We start from the raw sequence: 27,984 nt of genomic DNA, 5'->3' as shown, positions 1-27,984 counted from the left end.
ATGAATCCTAAACGTTATTTATGTCTACCTCAAAACGAATGGGATCGATTAAAAGGACAAGCTGCGACCCAAAAACCTGTCGAAGACCCTAAAGAAAATATACAACAAAAACTTATAGAACAATCACAAGAGTGGATTAAGACTTGGCCAACTTCCGCACAGGTGCCTTCTTTTAGATTATCTTAATGATAACTTATAATAATAACGCACATACTCAACATAGACCCGCACTAGGGGAAACCATTGAAACCCTGTGTCGCGGGTGACGTGGACACACACATAGACAACCACAAATTACACCCAAACTCACGAGAGAAATAAATGTAGGCCGTACAAATATTTCTCCCGGCCCGGTAATCGAACCTGGGACCTCTGCGTGACATGGTATCCGGCATGATAACCTTTGGGCCACAGAGGCAGTTAAAATAGATAACTAACGGCATGTTAACTCCCCATCCAGCGTTGGGTATGGAAGACCAATATACCTACTGACGACACCCGTGTCCAGCCTACAATTTACAATGGGTAATGATGATTTATCACCAATATTTGTCACTAATTGCATATAAATTACATCGTGCGGTATGCAATTTACATGTTGTATTGGTAATTTGGGTTAACTTTAGTCTCTTTACTCTATCAAAACACTAGCACCTCCAAATCTTCCTCAAAATAAAGAAACAAAAAGCTGGCACAAAATTAGAATAAAACAGTCTCTAATTTCAGGCTCAAGTAGCTAACTACGAAGCAAAGAAAGCAGAGAAACGCCAGCAAGACATAGACTCTGTAAAAGCATATTTAGAGAAGAAAAAAAACAAACAGCGCGTCGACACTGAAGCTATGCAAAAAGCTAGGCAAATGATTTTTAACGACAGTTGTTATGGCAGAGAACTTTTAAGGTAAAACAGACAACTTATACATACACACAATCATATGCACTATATGATATAGAGATAAGTATAACATAATATAGTGTTAACATTTAATTGAGTAAAGTTTTTGATAACAGCGCACTTCGCTATTCAAGAGATAGAGAAGAAAGACAAAAGCAAATAGAATTGAAACAATATATAAAAGAAGAAGCTGCAAAATACGAAAAGGTTTTGGACGATAAAATAGCTGCAATGTCGGACAACATTTACAATTTTGGTAGCCGAGATCAGAAACGCGAAGCCGAACTTCGCCACATGGACGACAAACGGCGCGCACACAATAAGATGATGTAAATACCGTTAAAATAAGTATTTCGTACTCTACAACAAATAGGGAAAACGCTTAGAGTTAAGATGTTATGGGTATTAATATAAAAAGTTTATAGTATATTATAGTCATAATTTGTTTTGTATCCCTTTCTTTACTTTGACACTCATGGTTGTCATTGTTTCAATTATGACTCAATGCCCGAGTACTATTCAGGTCAGAAACAAAGAAAGCACAAATCAAAGAAGAAGACAGAAAAAAAAAACTTGGAGCTCTTGAAGATGCGAGATTGATGAAACAATTCTTGGAATTCGAGGCTCATGAAACAGTTAGTCCATGTCGTTTCATCTTGAATAGTATCGAGTTCTTAGGTGAACATTGAATAGTGTTCGTGCAAAGTGACCATCCACTACACGCCGGTTCTATATTGAGTACCTAATGACATCAATGTTTTTTATTATTCGATCTGACTGGACTCGAACCAGCGTCTCAACTTTGAGGCTTAAATTAACCATGGCACAGTGCCATGAGACTTCTACTGGACCTAAATACTTAATTTGTTCGACCATGATGTCGTCGTAACCGGCCTTTCCATTCCGCAGACTCAATACTCAAGATTAGATGTGTTAAAGTACCGCTCGCTTAAATGGTAGATTTGTGGAGCTAAGGCATACAGCGTACAGATTTTAGGTAAACGGTGTGGTGGTTTATCGTTCAAGAATAGTCTCAACGTTATTCTGCAGTTATTACTTTGTGAAGTTTCATTGTAAATAATAAGGCTCATTTCACAGGATCATTGCAAACACGTGATAGAGGCAGAAATGGCACAATTCAAAAAGGATCATAGAAAAGCCCGCGAGGAATCCCGCAAACGGAACGAATTAGACACTGCGATTATGGACGTCTGGAGACGACACGACGACAGGGTTGAGCATAGGAAAAAGAAAGTATTGAAGGAGGTTAGACCTGTAAAATCCAGCCAATACTTGTTAAATTGTAGGCAAAACTAAATAAAGGAAAAAGAAAAATGGGAAATGCTTTACAGGTCCAATAATTTCACTAGTATTTATGTGGTCTGTGATTTTAACCAAACAACATTAATGACGTAAAATTATACTCTTTACGTAATCACACGAAGAATTTCATTCTATAGTAGCTTTAACAATATACATGTAACAAGTGCAACACGAAAATCAACCTCGCAATTTGCGTTCGACGTGGCGCTAGAGTTAGCATAAGTTATTTTCCGAAGCGTTTTGCAGATGCACCAAGAAAAGCACAATACTCCATTGATGAAAAGTGCTTATGAAGCTGTCAAAACTGCAATCGAAAAAGGAGAAAAAGTATATAACGACTTCATCGATAAAGGAATCAAACGATATGAAGAAAAGTAAGCTAATTACTTACATCTATATAGGTATTATAAGACCTATTAGAGAGGCATCACGTATACGTTCATTCCTCGAACCTGCAATATATGGAATGCTCTCCCTTTTGAATTTGCGCTATGACTTAGTTTTTTAAACAGCGAGTAAACAATTTTAAAGGCTGGAAAGGCATAAGCAGCTCCTCTGATGTTGCAGATGTTCATGGGCGACGCTGATCACATCCATCAAGGAGTTCGTCTGCTCACTTGCCTCTTTACATTGCATAAAAAAAGTTATACGTTAATTATATTATCAGAGAGGTAGTTACATTATAAGATTAATAATACTACGTACCAAACGCCTATTACAAAATGTACCATAGTAGTTACTTACTGTATATTTATTTTATTATATATATACGTAGATGTTTGAAGAAAGAAGAAAAAGATAAAATCGATGAAATCAATAGAAAAGCAAAATTGTTAGAACTAGCCAAAGAATATAAGAACACGGTTAGGGAATGTGATATATTAGAAAATTGGAGCAAAGCGGTTTGCGAAAGGTACAGTCTGTTGCCGCAGAAGAAAGCTCAGAAAAAGATTGACGAGAAAGATAAAGGTGAGAGGGTAATTATAATGAGTAAATGCTGTGTAAACCAGAAATCCTAAATTTGTCGTACAACATGAAGCCAACTACTCCTTCAACGTTGCACTGATATAATTACGACTATCTTTAAAGTACTTTAAATATTGTAGATAGGATATTTTGCTTCAAGGAGACAATATCTTATTTTGAAAGTAAGAAATACTGCATTTAAAAAAAGTCGCTTGCCTCATCTAGGAATCGAACCAAGCATAGGTGAAAAAAACACGCGTATTTTTATTACCCATAAGGATTAATTCCTTTTAAGTAACATAGTATCTTAAATTAAAGAGAGACAATGGAGTTCAATATTTAATTTTTTTTAAATTAATCATAAAGCGTAGATGCGGGTATCTACTTTCTATTTCAAGAACAATTTCTCAAATCGTAAAGTAATATTTAAGCAAGAATACTCGATCATTCTAATATTCATAACTAATAGCTCATTTTAATGCCCAAACAAGTAGAAGAACATCCTCCTTTCCTCAAAGAATGTACCACACTGCGGGATGCCCTGAAGAAACGGTCTCAAGAGCCAACCCCATGGAACGCGTTGGATTCCTCACATAAATACTTCGCTGAACAGGCCGAGGCTGTCCTCGCTGAGTGCAAATACAAGGAGATGGCGGAAAAAGTCATTGCTGTAAGTTATTTTGTCTACTTCTTCTTGTCGAGTCAATAACAAAAACCAACAAAAAGCCGGTGTTATGTTCCTTTAGTCCAATAAACAGCCACCTCTACGCACCTTTCCGTTGCCTTTATCAGATATTCGTAGGTGCAGCTGGTCGGATCCAGTGGGCATAAAAGCAAGTGTGACATAGTTTGTGTGGGGGATCCGCAAGCGCAACAATTTTGAGTTGGATTAATATCCCCATTTCGCCATGTTGTCTCTACATCGGCCAACTTGTGACCCGAGACGATTTAGGGATTTTCCATAATGACCACTGCAGCTCATGCCCGGGGGTTAGAAGGAAGATCACGACAAATTCACGACTTTTTCTAGGTGCAATCAGATCTAAGCTAGGAGCTGTGGTTCACGAGATTCAAAAATGGTGCCACCGGAATAAGCTTATTCCAGTGTGGACAGTAAAACACCTTAATAACTTCAAAACGGGACGTAACGACTAAATCTAGATTTTTACGACTAGAACCGACTTACTCACGACTTTTTTAGTGTAATCAGATCTAAACCAAGTGTTGTGGTTCTCGACATTGAGAAATAGTGCTGCTGGAATAGCCTTATTCCAGCGTGGACAGTAAAACACCCTTATAACTTTTGAACGGCGGACCGACTAAATCTAGTTTGTTGCGACTAGAACCGACTAAATGGCGACTTTTTATCTGGCTAGTCAAATTTGAAAAACTTGACCATGATCGAAGCTCTTACGACTTGATAGTCGTGCTGGTACGAGCTTGTGGCCGAATAAAGGGTGCCGTTAGTTAATTTCTCTACACCCAACGTCGATTTAAGCAGACGTCTTAAGTTAATAGTTTCCCAGATTCGGTAGGTCCTCTATGAGAACTGATAGAGTACACCAATTCGGGATCGTGCTCCTGCCAAATACTGCTAGAAGCAACTAAATAGTCAGCCTAATAAATAGCCCTACTGCTGCTCTCATAATGGGAGAGCTTTTTTTATAACACCAAGTCGTGCCTGGTGGTAAGACACACGCCTGTCCATAACAGTTGCAGTGCCACTCAGAGCTTTAAATCACAAAGATCTGAAGGGCATTGCCATTGCACCCGTCACCCTGAGACATAATTTGACAAGTCCCATAGTGCCTGTAATTTCACTAGCAATAGTTGTTCGTAAACGAACCAATCATTCCGTTCTTGGGCTTCTTCTTGGACTGTAGTTACGCAAATTTTAAGTTAACGGCAAATTTCTTCAGAATATTAAAATTTGATTTACTTGTGCACTGGCTAAATCTCATGTCGTTTTACAGGATTACAGAAAAAACAACTGCTTGGAGAAGTTGCCTTCAGCGAAATATAATGATAGAAATGAGACCTATTATAGTTGTACTTGTACTAAGTAGGTATATATTAAATATTGTTGTATTAAGACATAGACCAATAACTCTAGAGCACTGCTAATCTCCATACTACGGATCGTAACTCTGAAAAAGGTCAAAATTCCGTCTATCTAGATAGCGCTGATCCTGGAAGTAGTTTATGTAAATGACCGTGGATATCTATCAATTCCTCTTTAATATGAAATATTCCCTTTTTTCATTGTAGAAATTAAAAAATTGATCATGAATTCATGAGTTAAAATTATTTCCTAAACTTTGACAGATATGCGTGTCAATAGATGGCAGTGTTTTTTTTAAATATGAATGACTTTGCCTTCGCGTTTAGCCAATAAAAGAGTTGGAAAAGCAGAATTACTGGTTATGGAGGTACGGAATTTGGATAAAAAGAATATTATATATCGGCATACATATTAAAACTTGATATTATTATTTTCGGTAAATGAGGCCAATACATTATAAACATCTTTGTTACATAAATATAATAAACTTGTTATATAGGTGGGAAGTAGGACACTGATTACCAGTTATGAAAGTATAGTGGTCAATTGAGGGGCAGGAGAAAAAGGTATGGTTTGTTAAAAATTAATTTATAAATTAACGCTTCCTAACCATATTAGTTATGGGTAGATGGCGCTAATCCTAAACAAAATAGTATAACCGACTATCTACTATCTATATCCATATCCACTATCCTTAAAAATCTGTGCAATAAGCAACATCTAGTTGATTTGTTTGTTATCACTAGAAATTAGCTTTGATAAATTCATGAATAAATTGAATCTTGTCAATGTTAAACAAACTAGTTACAAAAATAGCAATTTGGTGGTTGTCGGTACTAAATACTCGATCTTTTTTAATACTATCAAGTGACGGGACTATGACTATGACGTCCTGTATCGCGATTGGCAGTCTTCTTGAGTTATTGGCTCATGATTAAGGTAACAAACAAGTACAAAATACAAAAAGTACACGACCGCCGTCGTGGCTACGATTCGAGTTAATATTTTTGGTATGGCTTTGTGGAAATAAAATAATAAAATTCAACAATCATTACACTACATTTTATTTTATACTACAATTCTTTATTATTTACAAAATATGCCTTTGTATTCTAAATGTTTACGAAACTTGTATAACGATTCTAATGAGAAACGTGATTTGTAATCATTCAAATTATAAATTACACTGTAATAGTCTCAAGTAGTCTGAAAACACTGTTAGCTTATCTATTAAACTATTAAATGATTTTTATAACAAAATAAATAGATCACATGAATCGAAAGAAAATTATTAAAATGTAAAGATTCTTTCGAATATACAAAGTGCATTTCTGTAGTATTCTTTGTAAAAATGATTTCAGAAAGGCGAAATTCAATTAATTATCCTAAAAATCTGCTACGTCTCCTTGAGTGTTGGGATCGTCTTTTAAAAACTCATATATGTAGATGGCTTTGCAAAATGTCAGCCTATATTAAAATACCGAGGAAGTTGTCACGTGACCATTTTAAGCAATGCCATTGCTAAGGGTGCCTTCAAATGAAGACGCTTGCGCTGTAGTAGCGCGGTCTGTAGCGCTTCAGTATTTTATATTTTAGTAATTTTGGCTGCCAAAGTAGCGCGCACGTCACGCCAGTGGCGTTCATAGATATAGGTGGCGTTGCAACTGTGCTTTTAAGGGCCAGCGCAAACCGACGGACTGGAAGGCAGATAAATGGCTTAAATTTAGCAATGTATCTTAGTACTATTTCAATTATAATAAGGTATAAATTACAATGCTCTTTATTATATACATTAACAAATTTAATGTCTTCTGCTTTGCCGTCCGCCGACTTGCGCTGGTCCTAAATATTGTATGAAAATTAGTGGCGCCGCTGCGGCACTTCTATAAGCTTACAAGTCTAATTATAGATTATAAGTCTAATTTGAAGGCGCCCTAAGAGAGGTGTCGTATTCATAATAAAGATTTGTACATTCTGAATTCGTCTGTGGAATAAGTAAAAAAGTTAAGAATTTTCGTTAGACCACAATTCTTGAAAAGCAGCGATATGTAAGAAATTTTAATACGTGACAGTATCGTATCAGTCAAGGAAACGTAGTAGGCAATGTTTACTTATATCTTTATAATATCATCGCATTCCCTATACGTGAGCTCCCTATCATTTACCGAAGAAATCATATTAAGAGTTCAAATGACTTCTTTCTTCTATTACCACCTGTGACAAAACTCTATATTTATTCATGGTTTCGAAGTTTTAGAAATACGATTTAGTGTACTATACAATCCAGTACCCTGCCATACTTCAAGTTAGCGACCTATTGCTGAGACACAGACTAACACACAACCGCACGTGTTTGATTGGAGATAAGCCACTAAAGCCGCATTCATAAAGGCAAGCTAATAAGTTGACACTCACATCTGTGCGGTGCGGACTCGTTTTTTTTTTATATAATACTAAGAGACGGGATCATCGAGCATATAACCAGAAATAGGGACAAACGTCATTTAATTTGTTTGAAAACTATTTTGCCATATCATTACGGTGACAACTGCGCTCCGATTGGCCAGTCCAAATTCGAAACAATTGACGGGTGTCGTCAATTGTTTCACTTTAAACGACCAGTTTAACTTGAGCTTTGCTATAATGGACGAAAATTTAAAAATTACATATTTAATATTTAATTACCGATGAAATGTAATTCCGGTTCTTTTGCAATTAGATGTTTTGCTGCTGTCCCACACCACCGAATGGAACAGCCCCCAATGGTAGAGATATTATCTTTATTACAATAAATACATAATATTTTTTTAATATACGAAGATGTACACACAGGTCAGTTGTTGGCGCTGCATTTCAGCTTTCTAGTTTGTGATTTCAGCGCAATTGATATTTAATAGTGATACAAGGCCCATTTACCTGATGAGTTGCCAGAGACGGATGGCCCTTATTTCGTCTCTATTTTTTGGTTATATACTCGATGGACGGGATGAACAAATCGTGTGCCTGATAAGCGACACGCCTATCCCTAACAGTTCCAGTGCCACTCAGAGTTTTAAATAACAATGTTGTTTCCTCGATCAAGAATTCCAGACGTTGAGTCTCATACGGCTAATTGTTTACACCTTCTGCTAATAACTGATCCAGATCGAAACTCAGTAGTAGATGCCCCATTGGGTACTTGCTGCTTATCTGCTGAAAGCTGTATCCGTAAACTCCCCACCCGTTCAGGGTTCTAGTGGTATAAGACGTGTGTGTATACAGGTTAGCAGATTGGGATGAAATATGCGAAATGTAATTTTTATGAAGTAGTTCGAAAAAGAGCAGGCTGTATACTAGGTCGCTAACTTAAATATAGTACAAGGAAATGTTTGTATATAAACGGCATTCATTTTTTACCTATTGCTGCGCATTCTAAATGGAAATTATTATTTAATGGTAGGATACATTTCGCATACTGCGGATTGGTATCGCAGAGGTCTATAAACGGCAAGTACCGCTTCCTATAATATACATTGCTCAATCATTATATAGAAAAGAGATGAAAAGGTAAATAGAGTGTCTAATAGGGCGATTGCTTCTGTTTAATGACGGCCTGTACGCACTTGGCCATGGTAGGGGAGGCGCGGCTGATCGGGTCCGTCATGAAGTAGTCCGCCAGGGTCTTCAACTGGACATCCAGCTTGCTTGATACTGGTTTTTGGAAACTCTGTGGAGATAACGTAAGCATTTTGAATTGTCGTAAGTTATGTTGGCCCAGAAGTTACAGTAGTTAGAAGTGCCATCAGACTTCTTTTGTTTCTTTCAAATATGGATCACGAAATCACGTAGAAAAGAACGTTTAATAACCTCAATACAGATTACTAAAAAAACCGACCTCAGAAGTTCGTGGAATGACGTTTATTTGCCAAGTTAAGTCAAGACATTCCATCAAAATTTTTATTACGTCACAAAAATAGATTAATGATTCCAATGTCAAGATTAACTCTACATTCCTCTAGCCCACGTGTCATGGCGATAAAAATTTATAATCAACTACCTGATGCACTGAAAAACGAAACTAATTATAGAATATATTTTTTGAAACTAAAAGAATTATTAATAAATAAATTCTATTATGATATTAAAGAATTTTTGAACGGAACTCTTTAACAAAAGGTTTTTGCATTTGGAAACAGCCCTTCTGTTTTGTTGTGCCCGAAAGGGTCCATGATGTGTGAACTTACTATTACATAACACCTTGTATACCATTGTGGAACGCAAATAAAGATATTGTATTGTATTGTAAGTTTTATTGAAATTGGTTACCGGAAAGTGCGCGAAATCGGATTCATTTTTTGGTTTGCCACCCTTAGTGGTAGGATATTTTCTTCAAATTTAAATGGGACCAATACTGGGGTGCCCTCTTTCCAGCAAAAAAGAATCATCAAAATCGGTTCACTAATCGAGTTATCGCGTAACATACTTAAAATAATCTCAGTACAGAGTACAAAAAAACCCGACCTCAAAAGTACGTGGAATTGCATCTATTTGCCAAGTTTTATTGAAATATCCCCTAGTTCGCCACTATACAGGACTTGACACGGGAGATAATAAAAATCGGTTCTCACTACTCAAATATATTGAGCGCGAAAAACGCCTTGATTTGGAGAATAGCAAAACACACTATTAAAATAATTGCTCCTTAAGTAAAATTTAGGCGCTATTTATAAAATTGAATGTTCATGCGTGATCAGCTAGCTACCTTTAGAGGTGGATGATTTTCTTCAAAATGAAATGGGACCACTTTGGAGGTACCGTCTTTCCAACAAAAAAGAATCATGAAAATCGGTTCACAAATACCGGAGTTATCGCGTAACATATATACAAAAAAAAACATACAGTCGAATTGAGAACCTCCTCCTGTTTTTTGAAGTCGGTTAAAAACCAAAAATAGAACATTGTATTTTTTATATTCATTCTCTTTGTTCTCACTGCCATAATATTCATGTTTTTTTGTGAAAATACTCCACAAATTTGTTATTATGAAGTTACAAAGATGGAACACAAATAAAGATTCCTTCGGTCTGACTGGACTCGAACCAGCGCCTGTTGCCACACCCTCATAAGTTTCTCACAGGTGCGGGTGGCACTAACGGCAAAAAACCGTTTCAAACCAATACAAAGATCTGCAACAGGCACAGAGAAATTTGTAAGATATCGACTGTGAACTGGCAACCGGTACTATCTCAATTTTGACAACTTTACATTGACTGTAAAGGTGAAGAAAAAAATTGTTTGCGTCATTTATATAACATCTGGTTTATTAAATAAAAATATGTAGTGTATGTGTAATAGAAATATAATATTTAAAAACTTCGTATTTTGAATTAAATTTTTATTGAATTGATATTCAATTATTTTTTGTGAAATTACTCCACTAGTTTGTTATAATTATTAATACAAAGATCGAACACTCAGAAAAAATTCCTTCGATCCGGTCGGATTCGAACCGACGTCTTCTTGCATACCGTGCCAGACGCTATACCAACTAAGCCACGAATTTTAATTCGTATTTTTATTTAATAAATCAGATGCTATATAAATGACGCAAAACAATTTTTTTCTTCACCTGTAAAGTCAATGTAAAGTTGTCAAAATGGAGATAGTACCGGTTGCCAGTTCACAGTCGATATGCTGACTTGGTCTGTAACTCAGTCGGCAAGAGCGGTGGCCCCGGTATGGCAACAGACGCTGGTTCGAGTTCAATCAGATCGAAGGAACTTTTCTTTCACTTTTTCAAATACCAGTATTATGAGGATTTAGAAGGAAAGTGATTTCTTTGATTTTGGTACTTTACCACTGATACCATCCCCAAAAACTTAGCTGATAGGCACTTTTGTTATATATACCTGTGCAAGTTGCGTGGCCTGCGCGAAGTAGTTGTTATCCGGCACCTCACCATAGGCCACGAGCGCAGGGCTCAGCTCTGCCAGGCGACCCCGCACCTCATCCAAATTGTCATACGGCAGGGGTGTGCCCACCACTTCCGATAGAGCTCTGAAACAAATGTTTCATTGTTAACTAGGTGGAGCCTGCGGCTTCGTCGGCGTAGAATAAGTACTTCGAGTGCTACTTATTTGAGCAATAATTGGTTCTCCATACAAACGTTCATACCCTATTTCACTCATTTAAGATTTATTTTTGTGAGGAAAAATAGTTTAAATCCTTCTCCTATATAGGTCGTTCTTCTCGTAGGTCAAAATTCATCAAAATTGGTTTAGCGGTATAAGCGTGAAAATTTTACAGAGTTACTCTCACACTCATAATATTAGTTGGATAACATTGACTTACAATTGTATGGACGTCGGGTCCGCGCTAAAAAGTGTCCGAACTTATAGGTCGTTAAAATCGTATACAGAGACGTCATTCACGCTTTAGTCTTCGTTTATTCGACTGACAGCGAAGCAAGTAAAATTAGACAGTACTGCGATGACATTACAATTTAAATGTAAGTTAAATGTGTGTGTCCAAGGCACCCGCGACCCAGGGTTTCCCTAGTGCGGGGCTATGAGTGTGTTGCGTTATTGTTATTATTAACTTCATACCACGGTTTCGACTTCACGCATTAACTGCATGCAGCTAATCTTGGCTGCGTGAAGTCGGTTTCGACTGCATGCAGTTAATGCGTGAAGTCGTTAGCAATTCATGCAGTCGAGGTCTCGGCTGCATGAAGTTAATTACGACATCACGCATTAACTGCAAAGATACAGTCAATCTGTTAGCAGCCTAAGACAAAAATAGGAAGAACAACGATTATAGTGTTATTTAGAGGTTCATAAAAATCTTCGTCCGAAGAGCCTATCCTGTATAAGGTCACATGATACACTGAACTACTTAAAAAATTTACTTAATTTTTATTATTTATTTACATTCCACTGTGATCGCTCGATGTGCTGAGGTTCCGAATTCGATATCCGGTGGGATCAATTTGGGAAATGACTTTCCGAAATTGGACGCAAACTAGAAGTAGTTTGAGTATTCCGAGTAGATAAAAAAGATTACCGGATGATCTTCCAGTCCTCTCTGGCCTTGCCGGGTGGCGTAACAGCGGGTAGCGTCTGCTGTGCACGGCCCTCGGCATTCACGTACGTCGCACGTTTCTCCGTGTACGCCACGCCCGGCAAGACGATATCCGCCATGGCCGCACCCGCATCGCCGTGGTGGCCTGATTCAAGAATACATCTCAAAATATATAACAACCATAACTGCGCTATTAGGTATTACACCAGGTTGGTACCTAGTGTAAGACATAGGCAAAGCTATTGACTACTTTTATTACATTTTTACATCTATTCTACTACGTTCAACTACAAGGTCAACCAGTTGAACTAATAGGACAAAAATGTGCCAATTAGTTCAACAATGTGTTTTTACACTTGGAAGTTATTGGACGGAATTCATCCTATTAGTTAAAAATACGTCTTTAATGAAAGGAATGAATGATTTTTGGCGTTTGTGACTGTAGTTGCGCTTGTGTTGTTATTTTATTAATTTTTATTCTGATATTCAACTCAAGCGCAGCTATTTTGCACGATATAATCGTTACTAGGTTCGCGGAATTTATTAATTTACTTCAATTTTTATTAAGAGTATACTACCTCAGCTGGAATTCAAACTTATCCCATACTAATACGGTTCATTTTGCTTGGGTCGAGCGGCAGGGACATTGACGGTATTTCACAATTCACTTTTTACAAACGAAATTAAAGCCATTTGAAAAATGTAATAAGTATAGTATACGTGTTCTATTCAGTTCAATTGATATTTAATAATCACTGGTATATATAAAGTAACCATTGAATACAGAGGATTTCTTGTAAAATTTCGAGGTAAGTTTGTTTATTTTTCTATCGTGAAAATTTTTACACACCATATAGTAATCATTGTATATCCATAATTTTACTATATATTTTTTCCAAGGTGGTTGCTTCAACACTTTCACTGTTGTGCAGAATCAACCAAAGCCATTTGAGGTTGTATAGTATTTATACTCTTAAACAGCAGAACAAAATGATAATGGGCCGTAGTCTCTAGTTGCCGGTCTGAATGACAATTTCAAATTCTATTTCATCAGCGATCACGTAAAAAAAGAATACGCCTTTATACATAAAGCAAATGTAACGATTTTGCGCAAAAACCTTCAATTATATTTATGAATTTAACGACGTTTTAACTTTATGGCAATGGTGGCAAAGTGACTTAAAGGCATCCGCTAATATCTCTAGTTTGCTTTGGCGCAAGTAGCAATAATGAAATTCGATTTTGACTCAGTCGATCTAGGTATTTCACACGAATGTCAATAAAGTCACTAACCTTGATAAATAACAATAGTGTCTTTAGGCAGTGACTCGCGCGTAACGACGCCACTATCTGCGCCCAATAGGTACACAACTTTGGGTCCCGCTTGAAGGAGTTTACCCACACCAGGTTTGTAGCCGATATCAAGAGCTGCTACTTGAGAAGCTGTACGTTGCAGGATGTTTAGTACCTGGTATAAAAAGCAATGCATTAAAAATAATTTGAGGCACTAACGAGTGACCAATTAACAGCGAACGTCTATTACTATGCCTGTTTTGAGATTTGTTTTAAGATAGATAAAAATCCCTTAATAGCAAAGAAATTGCAACTTAGCAATATTCAGGGTTATTTTTAAAATACTAACAATCTAACATCGTAAACAACAACTTTTGTAACATCAAATTTTACTTTCATACAAAAATAAATAGATTTAAATAGGCCACTCTAAACGGTAATAACTCTGTACAGAACGGGGGTGGGAGTCGTCGCGGAGGACGCTTGCACGTTTGAACTTATTCTACCATATACAGATCTAAAAAGTGTCAGATAGTACAACGAAAACTTAAAAGTCTACTTTTATGTTTTGTAAAAAGTCATGGAACAAAAGTTTTTGTTTATGATGTTAGTTATATAGTCCTGTGAGGTTGTTAGCATTTTAAAAATAACCCTGAATATAGCACACAAACAGAACAAATCAGATACAAAAAAAATACATTTAATGTTGGGTGGTTTCAATCTGTTTTGTCGGAGCCAATATGTAGTGCCGCGTGTTATGTATCCAGATTTGAACATAACACACATACCTAAAACGTCAGGTCAATGCACTTGCATTCGCGCACCCCGGAACTCGCGTCCCGTGCATTGCAACGTGACCGATGCAAAACTCATCATTTTAATTATAATTATGAGACACTTTTCGGCCCAACGTTCCTAACATCAGACGTAGACTAAATTCCTTTAGATAAGATCTTTTTTGTATAAGTACTTTTAGACATAACGTACCTAACTTCGGACGTTCTCAAAATTATTTAGTTTACCTTTAAGAAATACATTTGTCGAAATTTAATATAGTTTATTCATCATATTTTCTGTCTTTACTTCATCTCCACTGCGGCCACCCTATATAAATCGCGAAGATTTTGTATACATGCTTGGATAGGTAGTATTTTGATTATCTGTCTGGATTTTATTAAGTGTTTTCTTGAGGTATTGTTTTTGTTTAACAACGATCAAAGCCCCTAAATAAATAAAGAATAAAAAAATCTGTAATTAATTTAAAAGTTCATAATAGTAAGTAAAAAGCAAGATCTTATTTATAAAATAAAATTATTTATGTATGGAAAATATTTTCAATTCCTCGTCATTCTATTCTTCAGTAACCTGTTCACGTACCTTCCATTCCTTATCCTGCAAGTTGTTCTGCAGTTTAAATGCGAGCTCCTGCGTGTAGGCCAACAGGGCAGCTCCGTCCGCAGTCTTCAATTGATCAGCACCGAGGATCACCACGGGTCTTTTTGCCGCCTGCAATCTCTTTGCCACTTCGTGGGATGATGAACCACTTGCTAGGTCTTTTACTATTGATGCCGAGTCGCCGGCGTGCTGTTTTAGAGACATTCATTTTGTTTTACTCACTTTTGCCTATCCAGGTACAGGCCATGAAATACCTAACATCTCATAGCCGAGCTTTTGGTTCTGAGACTTTATACCCAAAAAAAGTTATTATAGTGTTCACCATCATCATCAACCCATTTATATGTTCCACTGCTGCGTAGGGGTCTCCTCCCCCGCCGGCCCAATGCGGGTTGGAGACTTCACACGTTTTCAGAAGATTGTGAACCTTCTTCGAATTGCAGGTTTCATCACGATATTTTTCTTCACGGAAAAGCTCATGGTAAATTTTGCGCATAAATTTCAAACAACTCAGAGGTAATAATAATAGCGCACACACTCAACGCCCCGCACTAGGGAAACCCTGTATCGCGGTTGCCATGGACACATACGATGTGCAAATCACACACAAACTCACGGAAGAAATAAATGTAGGCCATACAAATATTTCTCCCGGCCCGGGAATCGAATCCGGAACCTCTGCGTGGCAGACCAGTATGGTAACCGTTCGGCCACGGAGGCAGTTTCAGCGGTGTGATCCCGGATTCGAACTTCCGGCCTCTGCTTGAGAGGCCGTAGGCCAAACGATTAGGCTACCGCGGCTTTTTATTACATTTATAAATATAAATGTTGTGTTCAATTTCGAAAACACTTGAAACTGGTGTATTAAATATACCTGCCATAGTATTCATAAATATGTATTATCTTACTTGCAAAAAGGATAATAGACAAACTTACAATGTAGTCGTAGGTGAGATCGACTTTAGGTCCAATGAGCGCTACGTCGGTATCGTGATGGATGAAGGCCTTCCGTATGCGCGCGTTGAGCAGCGGCGCCTCGAACCGCACGTTCGTGCCGATCAGAAGCACGAAGTCTGCTTCCTCCACGTCTACACATCAATCAACATAACACTCAACATTGACGCGATATCACCGTAGCAGTCGTCCAACGGCAATACGGAAAATTATCTTATTACATCATCGTCTGTGAGAGACCTGAGTGGGCGCGACACCTGCACAGACGCGTAAAGACCGGCGACCAACGCAATTATCAAAGAAACAACCCAAGGTCAGTCCGTAGTAGCGAGGCGTCCATATAACACGATTCCCACCGGCTCGACTAAAATTGTCTGCGTATTACCAATAAATTGTACTAAACAACGCGCATACCACACCACTTAAAAAACATATTCAAAAACATTCACTATTAAACGCGTAATAACATGTCCCGATGCATTTGTCATAGCATGGTTATTCACGCCCTTTTCCCGTCGGGTTAGGCAGAGACAACAACCTTCCACTTTCTACGGTCTTCATAATGATCTTTCATAATAATCAATGGTCGGAATATTAAGTTCCAAATTAATAGATAAATGTACAATACAGGCGCCAGAGGTCATACCTGAGATGAGTTAAAACAAGCTTTTGCCTGTAGCTCATAAAAACAATTACTTTGATGAATTTAGGTTAGTTATCTACTACAATTTTTTTACATGACGCTAAAAAATCCAACTTCAGCTTCCTAGGTGAGTAGTTTCATCTTACGATGCAATAAAACTGTTTCCGGAAGTCTGGAATTCGAAAGAACTGTATAATTAATATTTGATAGCTTTAACCACTCTATGTCACTCCTTGTGTCTACAAGGTTATTTGTAAATTACTAATAAGTTCGCAGGACTATATAACTTACATCATAAACAACAACTTTTGTTCCATGACTTTTTACAAAACATAATAAATTTAGGAAATGAAACTATTTTTCCGAATTTAAATCGCGTATATATGTTTTTTCAAACAAACTGACATTTCGGGCCCTTTACAGGTCCCATGGTCACGGTTGACTGAGGTGGTACAGTCTTCAACCAGTTATGTCTAATATTAATGCAAACCACCCTATTTTTTCACTATATTTACAATAGTTATTAATTTATATACCTTGTTTTTAATTTTACAAAGAAAACATTCCAATTTACGCTACATTAAGTTTTACAAATTATTTTATTGCATGAATTTTTATTAAGTTCAATTTATTATTAATTAATAATAGAAATTAGAAAAAACTAAAACATATTAATGAGAGTGGCCTTCCCGGCGACCCCCACCCGTGCTCCTGCGATTGCACAGAGTTGTAACATTTAGAGCATAGTTTTCCAAAAGTGGTCCCTTCCACCTACCCAATGGGCGCTGAAAAGTCTTAGGGGAGCGGTAGGGGTCTCGGAAACAATTGAGGGGCGTTGATGCTGTCCAGAAAGTGCTACTGCATTTGAAAAAAAAACCTGAATTATTTATATGTATTTTCCTTATGATTTTTGGTGTTACGTTAGTATAAAAAATACGTGTGTACAATTCTCTTTTGTGGTGGTGGGAGTTGACATTTTTTTATCTTGCCTAAATGAGCGGAACCAAAAAATTTGGGAACCTTGATTTAGAGCGATCTATTTACATAAGTTTATTTTACTATGAAAGTAAAATATGATGAATTATTAAAAGTCGTGAATTCAAAGTTGTTGTACAAATAATCCAGTAGACACAAGGAGTCACATAGAGTGGTTTAAACCATCAAATATTAATTAGTCACTTGTTTCGAATTCCAACCTTCCTGAAATAGTTTTACTGCATCGTAAGATAAACTACTGACCTAGGAAGCTGACGGTGGATTTTAAAGTAATTCCAGTAGGGCCATGTCAAAAATTGTAGTAGATAACTAACGATTCATCAAAGTAATTGGTTTTTTACAAACTACAAGCAAAACCTTCTTAATCTTAGGTACGACCTCTGACGCCTATATTGGTAACACTGAGCGAAGGAAAATAGTTTGATATTGCAGAATGCAAAAATTAAAAAAAAAACAGTCACGCACCAGTGCCGAATTCTAAGTTCATAACGTAAAAAGTCAATCATGGTACTTTCATTGTCTACTCACTGGCAATTTTGGTGTTAAGCAAGTATGATGAGCGCAAGTCGGTGCCGGACCCCTCGAGCGGGAAGTACTGCTCGGTGCAGGTGTTCTCGGAGCCCAGGCGGTTCACTAGGTCCTTCAGCGCCGCGAGGGCCTCCGCGTCCACCAGATCCCCGGCCACAGCCAGCAGCTAGGACCACACATGGTAACTCTTCATTACGTATGATTATTTTGCACCTTTAATGTAATAAAGTTCATCCGCAAAATGTGAACTTTTCAGGAGAGAGGTTTATTATAGGTATTTCTACCGCGTGTCCTTTTTACCGAAATACCACAACTGAATGATTTTTCTACGACTTTTTTAAAGTAAGGAAATTTTCCCGATTTTTTCAACAATCCAAGTTGGTTTTTTTTATGTCTTACAAGGATTCCCTATTACTCAAACGTCGATCGACATGTAAAAATTTATTTTGGGAAATACTCACGTGTTCAAAAACTTACCGTTTTAGGGGATTCCGTCTACATAAATTACACTTATTTTCTTATATATATGAAATACATTTATTTTCTTAAATTTGATTGAAACGGTTGGTTGTTAATTTGGTGTTCTCTCAATGAAAATGGTACGTAAGCCTGCTTAACTGTTAATAGTTTTAATACTATCATTAGTGAGTAATATAGATTTGTTCAAATTATTGTTTTTTTTATTTACCGATTTTTTGCCCAAATCTACCGATTTTACTTGGCAACCCTATCGATTTTGCATTTTGACTTTCGAGACCACTGATCGCGCTGATCGTCAGTGCGAACCAGTGTACCATGCGCGTCGGATGTATGCTTCTGTAGTATGGCTGATGTCATTACAGGTTCAAGAGCATAACTACCTTATCATAATTATATATATAGACATAACTACCAAATACCTTATCGGGTGGGCAGTCCCGTAAAGCGCGTGCTGCAGCGACCATGGCGTCCTCCCACTCCACTGGCGTAAGGTTCCCGCGGCTGTCCAGCAACATCGGTGTCACTAATCGTTGCCGCTTCAGACCGTCGCAGGCAAACCTCGATTTGTCAGCTAGCCATTCCTCGTTGATACCCTGCAAAAAATGCAATTTAGTAACGAACTTTAAGACACTAAGCGTCAAATCAATCATGTGACGGGACGAACAAGTCGTGCGCCTGATTTAAAGCTACACGCCTGTCCATAATAGACAATAAAATAAAAAAATAATAATAAATAAATTAACAAGGGAAGATTATAACACTATGCAAAAAGGAAATAACATTAAGGGAATGAAGAGAAAAAACCAGTAATATTTAGTAGCAATGTCTTGTTACCAATTCAGTGAGAAATCATAAATCCATATAACTTACACCAACCGACATAAAGGCGAAACTAAAACGCAGGTTCTAATCACTTGAAATTTAGCTTTGCTATAAGAGCTATACACGAGCGTTGCAAATCCTAAATGATGTTGCTGACAGAACGGACTTATTTTCATGTACTCTGTGTGAATTCACAAGGATAACACTATACGTTATTTGCTATGTACATGTTTAGCAATAATTTTAGCGAGTAGTTGATTTCTTTTTTATTTTTATTTTTTATTATGGATTTAATGTAAGAATCTACATATGAATTTGTACACTATCGCAATGGTTATAACTGCAATGGTAGATGTAAAGTTTTAAATAATGAATAAATACATATAATATAATTTTAAATGTCGCAATATTACAGGGAAGCAGATTTTCGTATTTTTTTATATAACATAAGTGCACATTTGACCTCATCATCCTCTCACCTGATGGTAAGTGACGATGAGGTCGATGATGAGCATACTGTCCTAAATTTCGTCCAAAAGGACCTTTACTTTATATATATTTTAACATACAACAAAACATTTTTTATATAATTATAGTAGCAGTAGAACTCCTAGAGAAAGAGTTCATCCAGGGAAGTACAGCTATTTGTCCAATTTCTGCCGCCAAGCAGTAATGTGAGCATTACTGCGTTTCGGTTTGGAAGGGTCAGGGTGGTAAAATTAGCTGTAATTTCACCACATGAAACTTGTCAACTTATCTGTCTGTCTGTGTCTGTTACAATTTAACTTACCTCGTTGGTTCTTGGAAGAATACGCAATACTTCATTGGTGCGCGTTGTAACCACGATGTTGCTACCCAATGGATCGAGGACGTCCACAGAATCGATCTAAAAATAAGTATGATATAAACGGAACTTAAAAACTCGATATAAATTAATCAATAAATAATTATAGGAAATGAAACTATTTTTCCGGATTTAAATCGCGTATATTTGTTTTTTCAAACAAACCGACGTTTCGGGCCCTTTGCAGGTCCCATGGTCACGGTTGACTGAGGTGGTACAGTGTTCAACCAGTTAAGTCTAATATTAATGCACGCGACAGTCGCGTAAACAAGTCTGCAGTCTGTGAGCATGTCATGGATAAACCTACACATTCAATAAAGTTTGACAAACCCCAGGCCCTTGCAAAAGAAGTCCGTTATCTACCCAGGATGCTGCGAGAGGCCATTGAAATTAAAAAACATCCTAATTTCAACAGGGAAGATTGTTTCTCCGTACCACCAGTTTGGGATCCAGTATTTCCTCTAATGAAAAATCCCAAACAGACATAAGACTGCAGTACTAATTAATATGTTTTAGTTTATTCTAATTTCTATTAATAATTAATAATAAATTAAACTTAATAAAAATTCATTCAATAAAATAATTTGTAAAACTTAATGTAGCGTAAATTGGATTGTTTTCTTTGTAAAATTAAAAATAAGATATTTAATTAATAACTATTGTAACTATAGTGAAAAAATAGGGTGGTTTGCATTAATATTAGACATAACTGGTTGAAGACTGTACCACATCAGTCAACCGTGACCATGGGACCTGTAAAGGGCCCGAAACGTCGGTTTGTTTGAAAAAACAAATATACGCGATTTAAATCCGGAAAAATAGTTTCATTTCCTATGTGTAACAATCGCGAAAACCTAAGAACTCAATAAATAATTATGTTTTTCATAAAAACATCCAGTATGCACATGCAGCGCTATTATTGAGCATGAATGCTATTTTTTATTACCATTAATTTTACCCCTGATGTTTATGAAATATTTCACTTTGTTACATGCCTCCTGTCTAACATTCAGGACAGAATTTGACATGTCCCTCTAATAATCACTGAAGATATTCGTGAAAAATACATCACAGGACCACATGTATTAGAGCACACGCAAAATAGGTGCCTTAACGTCGAGTTGCGGACACCAGCCCGTTATACCAAGTACCAAAATGTATTAGAGCAGAACTAATAAATATATTTTTTTAAATATCAATGTAACAATTATGAAGTTCCCTTCTTAACCCCCAGAATTAATACCAAACATTGGGTTACAATCTTATATTTTCATATAAAGGATAATAACACTAGCTTGAGTCGGATTGAGAGTATGGATCACTGAATTGCATACGTTACTATACTCTTAAATCAATTTTAACTTAAAGAAAAATAAATATTAAGCGCCAGTGGCAGTATAAAACGGCTGCCACTCCGTTATTATAAAGTAGCAGTCAGCAGAAACGGCATAATTCCATTAGGATAATTTTTTGAATATATTTATAAATATTTAAGAGAAGGATGGCGAAAGCTGACCCAAAATCAACGAAGTGCCGTTCATGGACTTTACTAGTATAATTTTACGTTTCAGTTTATGCCTAGGTATTAATGCATTATATATATAAAGCTACAAGTTCTTACTCACTGATAGAAACCACCACGCATACTTCCCGATTTGGTGGAAAAAAGATATTTATACCGTTTACGCGGATAGATTCCAAAGCAAAGAATCAAATATGAGAAGAATGTGGAAAATGTAAACGAGTGATCAACGGCCTGCAAAAACTATAATACATGGGGGGATTTCTGTGCATTTTTATGAGATCCTGGTCAATTTCCGCGAGAAGTAAAAAACGTTCGAAATTTAAATAAACAAGATGGCCGCCATACAAATTTCAAAGCCTCCTATCACGGAAACTATTAGAGATAGGTAGGAGGTGCTCGAAGGAATGTCATAGAGGGTAACACTGGTCGACTGCCTGGGTTAAAAAAAAATTGAAAATGGCGATTTCAAAATGGCGGCCGAAGAAAAACTTGCTTCGATCGGGCTGAAAATTGGCATGCAAGGGTCTATAGGAGTCCTTAATTTGGGGTCAAAATTTATTTTTCGCCATTTTTTTAATATGGCTGCCATACAAACTTGTTGGCGGCAGATGGAAATTTGCTCTAATTCAGCTGAAAATCGGCATGGGGGGATCTCTATGGGTGTTTAATAATAATTTGCAGTCAAAATTTACTTTTTACTTTTTACGGCCGTAGACCGAGGTGTAGCGGAGGGCGAAGCCTGAAGCATCCGCACGCCACCTTACGTAGGTAGTATACGGAGACTCTATTACGGTACAAGATTTCACAATTGTTCAAAATGTAAGGCATACTTCCCGATGTAGTGGAAATAAGATACTTATAGCGTTGTTGTATCTCGACCGTCTCTCTGTTAGATTCTTTTTTCTTGGCTATGCCAAAAAGAAAAGTTTAAGGAAAAAATGCCAGACAATCACTCCAAATTTCTGATTTCAAAGTAGGGAATATCCTGGACTGTGAGTACCACAGTAACGATAATTCTGAGGGCAATACCCATAATACCGTGACCAGAACCAATTTAAAAATATTTTTTGATTCAAATAACCACAATACAACAGCATAACCACACCCCGTAATCTAAAACAGGCCGAGCCCGACCCCACCGTAAGTGGGATATAGGGCTCGTTTTGTATATTTTTAGAAGTCGGGAAAAAAAAATTGCGAACAATGTATTTTAGGATGGATGCAACAATACAACGCAATTGATTTAATTCGACCATAGATTAGGTAACGTTCTGTATAGTGGATACAATTAGTATACAAACACAAGTAGTATGATACAAATAGTGGATATTTAAGTGAGGGCACCGACTTTACGTACGTTTCATTTTAAGCATGATTTAATGTTTATCTCCCTAACGTATTGGTTATTTTATAGTACACACATAAAATATTAAAGCCATAAAATACCTAATCAAATAATCAATTAAACAATAATAACATAAAGTAAAAAATAAAACACAATGTGACAAAAATGTTTAGAAAATATTTAAACGAGATACGAAAGTTAGCAAAAGAACTTTTTGACAAAAGGCCTTTTGCCAATGTCAATGTCACTTTGAGATTGAGAACAGTGTGCCCATTTGTGGCAGATTTCTGACAATTGCGCAGATTTAATTTTTATTCATTTCCATTGCATATTGACAGAACGTGTTAACATTGTACTAAATGTGGCAGAGTTTGGCAGATTTAAGAATATTCAGCAAATTCTTTATTATTTTTAGGAACAAACTGAAAACTTGTTGTTTTCTGCTACTACAAACATACATCTGAACCGAAGTACAGGACAACATTATAAACATAAGGTTATCAAGTTTATAACCCCCAGCTTCTACAGGCTGTACTCAATTAGCTTTTTTGGTGCTTTGATAAAGATTCACAAGTATTGATAGGTTTCATTAATGCACGTCATCCAAAAAAAAAATTCTGGGTCACAAAATACATGGGATGTTGCCATCGTTCTTTAGAAGTAACAGATACACAAACTTTGGGGTGCACAAAAGGGCTCTCCGCACAATGTACAATTCCTTTCCAACATGTCTGGCACCCTCGGCAAGAATCGGTAAGTACCTTACGCCAATCGATAAATCAATTCACCATGGTGGCAAGCATTGTAGCCATTGACTTACAAATAAATGGACGACGGGTCTAACACAAAAACCACGAAAAAAATGTCACAAGTCAACCTATTTAAACATAGTGACATGTAAAGAAATATGAAAAAGCTAAAACGTTGAATTTAAATTGTAATGTCATCGCAGTACTGTCTAATTTTGCTTGCTTTGCTGTCAGTCGAACAAACGAAGACTAAAGCGTGAATGACGCTCTGTATACGATTTTAACGCCCTATAAGTTCGGACACTTTTTAGCGCGGACCCGACGTCCATATAATTGTAAGTCAATGATTGTAGCACAAGCCATCGTGAATCGACGTGATAAGACAGACATAGAAAGTGTCAAGTTCTAACTTTAACCACACAATAAGATTTACCAGATATTATGCCAGAGCAGATTAGAGGTGGGCGTTTAAACGAAAAACACTTAAAAAGTTTGCTTTCTAAAATAAGCACATAAGCATGCTTTTAAAATTTAAGCGAAAACGTTAACAACGTGCTTATGTCTCAAGTCCCGCCATCTATGTTTCCTAAACAAATTAATTCATCAATGTGAATAATAATTTTACAAATAAAAACAAAAGTCGTGTTTTACGAATAAACTAACTTATCTTAAAACCGTTAGTGGTCTACTCTTGCTTTTCGCTAACAACGTTACAAGCTTTTTTGACATAACAGTGTTTAAACTATGTGTTTAAACGATTTTGTAAGCTTCAAACTAAAAAGCTTTGAAATGAAAAGCGTTTAAAAAAGCACGCTAAAAAAACGAGTAATACTAATAATCTCCAACATACCCTTCTAGTCTCCCAAGGCCTGGCTGCAAAACTGTAAGGCTTGGAAGTGAGCGCACCAACTGGGCATAAGTCGATAATGTTGCCTGACAACTCTGACAAGAACATCTTCTCCACATATGTGCCAACCTTTAAGAAGAAAATGTTATACATTTTCTTTGTATATTTTACTAACTATTAACAGAAGAAAACATAAAGTGTTTAGGCTGTGGTTTTACAGCCTAAAAAAAATGTTGAAAATCACCTGCATGCTACTGCCTCTACCTGTAGTTCCGAAATCATCAATACCAGCAATCTCTGAAGCAAAACGAATGCACCGCGTGCAGTGTATGCAACGAGTCATTATTGTCTTGATCAAAGGACCAATGTCTTTGTCTTCTACAGCTCTGTAAATTAAAAAAAAAACAAAATAAAATATAATATACAAAATAAAATAGTTTCGTTCCGTTGCTTAGTTGGTATAGCGTCTGCCACGGTAAGCTAGAAGACGTCGGTTCAAATCTGGCCGGATCGAAGGAATTTTTTCTGAGTGTTCGATCTTTGTATTAATAATTATAACAAACTAGTGGAATAATTTCACAAAAAAAATTGAATATCAATTGAATAAAAATTTCAAATACATTGAATAGTGACATCTCTGGCCAGGACTGGTAACTGTAAAGATGTCTAACTGGGTGATAAAACATTCATAGATTTCTCATAGATGGCGCTACGACTAAAAAGTCGGTGAAAAAACCAAATTCACAATAAATTAATTAAATATTACTTTTTTATTAAAATAATAATGTTGATACAAGTTGTTCTATACAGTGTTGGAATAAAAGTGACATTACAAATATGGCAATCATTTCTAAATCCAAAATGGCGGGCATGATTTTACAAATAAATGGGAGTGGAGAGTAAGTGGAGAGTCGGTGTGAAGTCGGTGTGGCGTGAGTGGGGAGTGCGTGGGAAGTGAGTGGGGAGTGAGTGGGGAGTGAGTGGGTAGTGAGTGGGGAGTGAGTGGGGAGTGAATGAGGAGTGAGTGAGTGAGTGCCTCCGTGGTCAAATATAGCATGGACAATATAGTATTTGGGGTGCTCTCGTAATGAATATGGCACTCCTTTCTAAATCCAGGATGGCGGGCACGACTTTTCTACTTATGGCAAGTTGGGTATTGTTTTCGAGGTATTTGGGGGTGCTAATTACGAATATAAAATTTATTTCTAAATCCAAGATGGTTCCCTACTCACTCCCGCTCACTCCCCACTAACTCCCCAATCATTCCCCGCTCACTCCCCACTCCCAGTTATTTGAAAAATCGTGCCCGCCTTCTTGGATTTAGAAATGAGTGCCATGTTCGTTATGAGAGCACCCCAAATACTTTATTGCCCATGCTATATTCGGCAATGGAGGTACTCGCTAACTCCTCACTCACTCCCTCCCCAGTCACTCCCCACTAACTACCACTCACTCCCCACGCATTCCCGACGGACTCCCCACTCACTCACTCGCCCTATATATTTATCATAATTGTCAGATTTAATTGTTAATTGTCAATCAAAAACATTGTAAAGATTGAAAATTGATCAATTGTTAATTGTAGATATACGCTATTAACAATTGATTAATTGTTAGTTGCGAGAACAGCAATTATCAATTAATCAATTGTTGTCAATTAATTGCCTGAACAATTAAATTTTGCCTAACCCTGGTTCTATAAAATAATGAACAAGAAAAAAACATTTGTATTATTGTTGTACATAAACTAGTTATAAACAATACAATTCTCCTTGTGCATTCCTCCCCTAAAAAGAAATGAAAAGAATAATATACATCAAAAACATAAATAAGGCCTCACCTTTTTCCATCATAGTGAATAGCAGTAAATCTACTTTTATCAGAACCAAAAGCCATAGACTGGTCCTGGAGATCACACTCTCCTCCCTGGTCACAAATTGGGCAGTCAAGTGGATGATTTATTAGAAGAAACTCCATCACACCTTCCCTCGCCTTCCTTGTCAAGTCTGAGTTAGTCTTGACACGCATGCCTTTCATTACAGGCATAGCACAAGCTGCTACAGGTTTTGGAGACTTCTCAACCTCCACTAGACACATTCTGCAATTGCCAGCAACGGCGAGACGTTCATGGTAACAGAATCGGGGGATTTCTACTCCGACTAATGCTGCTGCCTAAAAAGGAAAAAATATTTAAGAATCAACACAAAGCTCAATCAAGGGCCGGTCAAGGCAATTTTTTTGCTATGCCAAACAAAACACTCTCTCTACAGAGTTTCAATACACCTACCACCAGAGCGGTTGACGTTTTCAATGAGTTCCTTACTCTTGACCAGGTTGCTGATGTGTTTGTGGACAGGTGGTCACAACTCATAGCCGTAAATTTATATTGTAAATTTATGTTATTAGCTATGTAGCTATTTAGAATACAAATTGTTGTTACTATACATATTTTGTGTTTCACACTTTAATTATTCTAATTATTATTATTACTATTTATAATCAATGTGGTAATCCAGTATTTTGCTGGGTATGTTGGTCCAGCAGTAAGTCTGCAAGAATTTTTTTATAAGTACTTAAATAAAAAATTTAAAAAAATTTAATAAATAATAATAAAACAAAGACAAACAGAAAAGGATAATTAAGTCAATCAAATTAAAAATGAACACAATTAATTACAGAAGTGCACTTGTGATTGTTTACAACAAAATTTAAAACTTGACCCCATAAACGGCTTGGAAAATATGTTAAAACACTTTGTGGTACTATTGTATACTATAGAGAACTTGCCTGTAGTACAGTTGTGCCTGGGGGAACATGCACTGGCTGGTCATCAATGAAAACTTCTACAGTGTTAGGAGCTGGCTGCACCTGAGAAGCGAGCTTACGCGAAGCCAGCGAAGCTAGAGGAGCCACGCGGTTCGGCGACGTCAGCGCGAGCGCTCGGGATAGCGGCTGGCGCAGCATTTCTGAACAAAATACTTCTCACTCAGGTAATTGCGTATTACGCCAAATCAATAACTTTTAACCACGGTTCAACTCGATTCAACAATCAAATTTATACAGTACGCCAGACAGAAAGTATCATTGAAAAAATAAACTCCTGAAAAAACAAGAAATACAGAATTTTATATGTTATTATTACATAAGTACATACACCTAACCTAAATACGTAATGTTTAATATAAACCCTTAAACTATGTCTATATTAGGTTATGACTAGAATAAAAGAATTTTGGTGTTTACTTCCTAAAATTACGTTG

At 36.8% G+C, this 27,984-nt stretch overlaps 2 protein-coding genes across 2 annotated transcripts; one reads left to right on the top strand and one right to left on the bottom strand.

The window, feature by feature from the left end:
• Nucleotides 1–5,436, top strand: LOC113231543 (protein CROWDED NUCLEI 1-like). Its single transcript, XM_026465864.1, has 9 exons — nt 1–162; nt 727–899; nt 1,010–1,222; nt 1,417–1,528; nt 1,992–2,159; nt 2,463–2,590; nt 2,992–3,185; nt 3,677–3,852; nt 5,156–5,436. The coding sequence occupies exons 1-9, from the start codon at nt 1–3 to the stop codon at nt 5,246–5,248; spliced, it is 1,419 nt and encodes a 472-aa protein (XP_026321649.1). The 3' UTR covers nt 5,249–5,436.
• Nucleotides 5,437–8,185: 2,749 nt separating this feature from the next.
• LOC113231234 (NADH-ubiquinone oxidoreductase 75 kDa subunit, mitochondrial) lies at nt 8,186–27,690 on the bottom strand. Its single transcript, XM_026465459.1, has 13 exons — nt 27,512–27,690; nt 26,565–26,896; nt 24,969–25,110; nt 24,728–24,853; nt 20,205–20,300; nt 19,012–19,185; nt 18,113–18,278; nt 15,928–16,079; nt 14,974–15,180; nt 13,597–13,771; nt 12,286–12,448; nt 11,133–11,280; nt 8,186–8,950 (listed from the first exon to the last, which is right to left on the bottom strand). The coding sequence occupies exons 1-13, from the start codon at nt 27,686–27,688 to the stop codon at nt 8,804–8,806; spliced, it is 2,205 nt and encodes a 734-aa protein (XP_026321244.1). The 5' UTR covers nt 27,689–27,690; the 3' UTR covers nt 8,186–8,803.
• Between the last annotated feature and the right edge of the window lie 294 nt (nt 27,691–27,984).

Source organism: Hyposmocoma kahamanoa, unplaced genomic scaffold (assembly GCF_003589595.1).
Source record: "Hyposmocoma kahamanoa isolate Upper Pololo Valley unplaced genomic scaffold, ASM358959v1 65, whole genome shotgun sequence".
Lineage (NCBI taxonomy): Eukaryota > Metazoa > Arthropoda > Insecta > Lepidoptera > Cosmopterigidae > Hyposmocoma > Hyposmocoma kahamanoa.
This window is presented reverse-complemented; position numbering and strand designations above follow the sequence as displayed.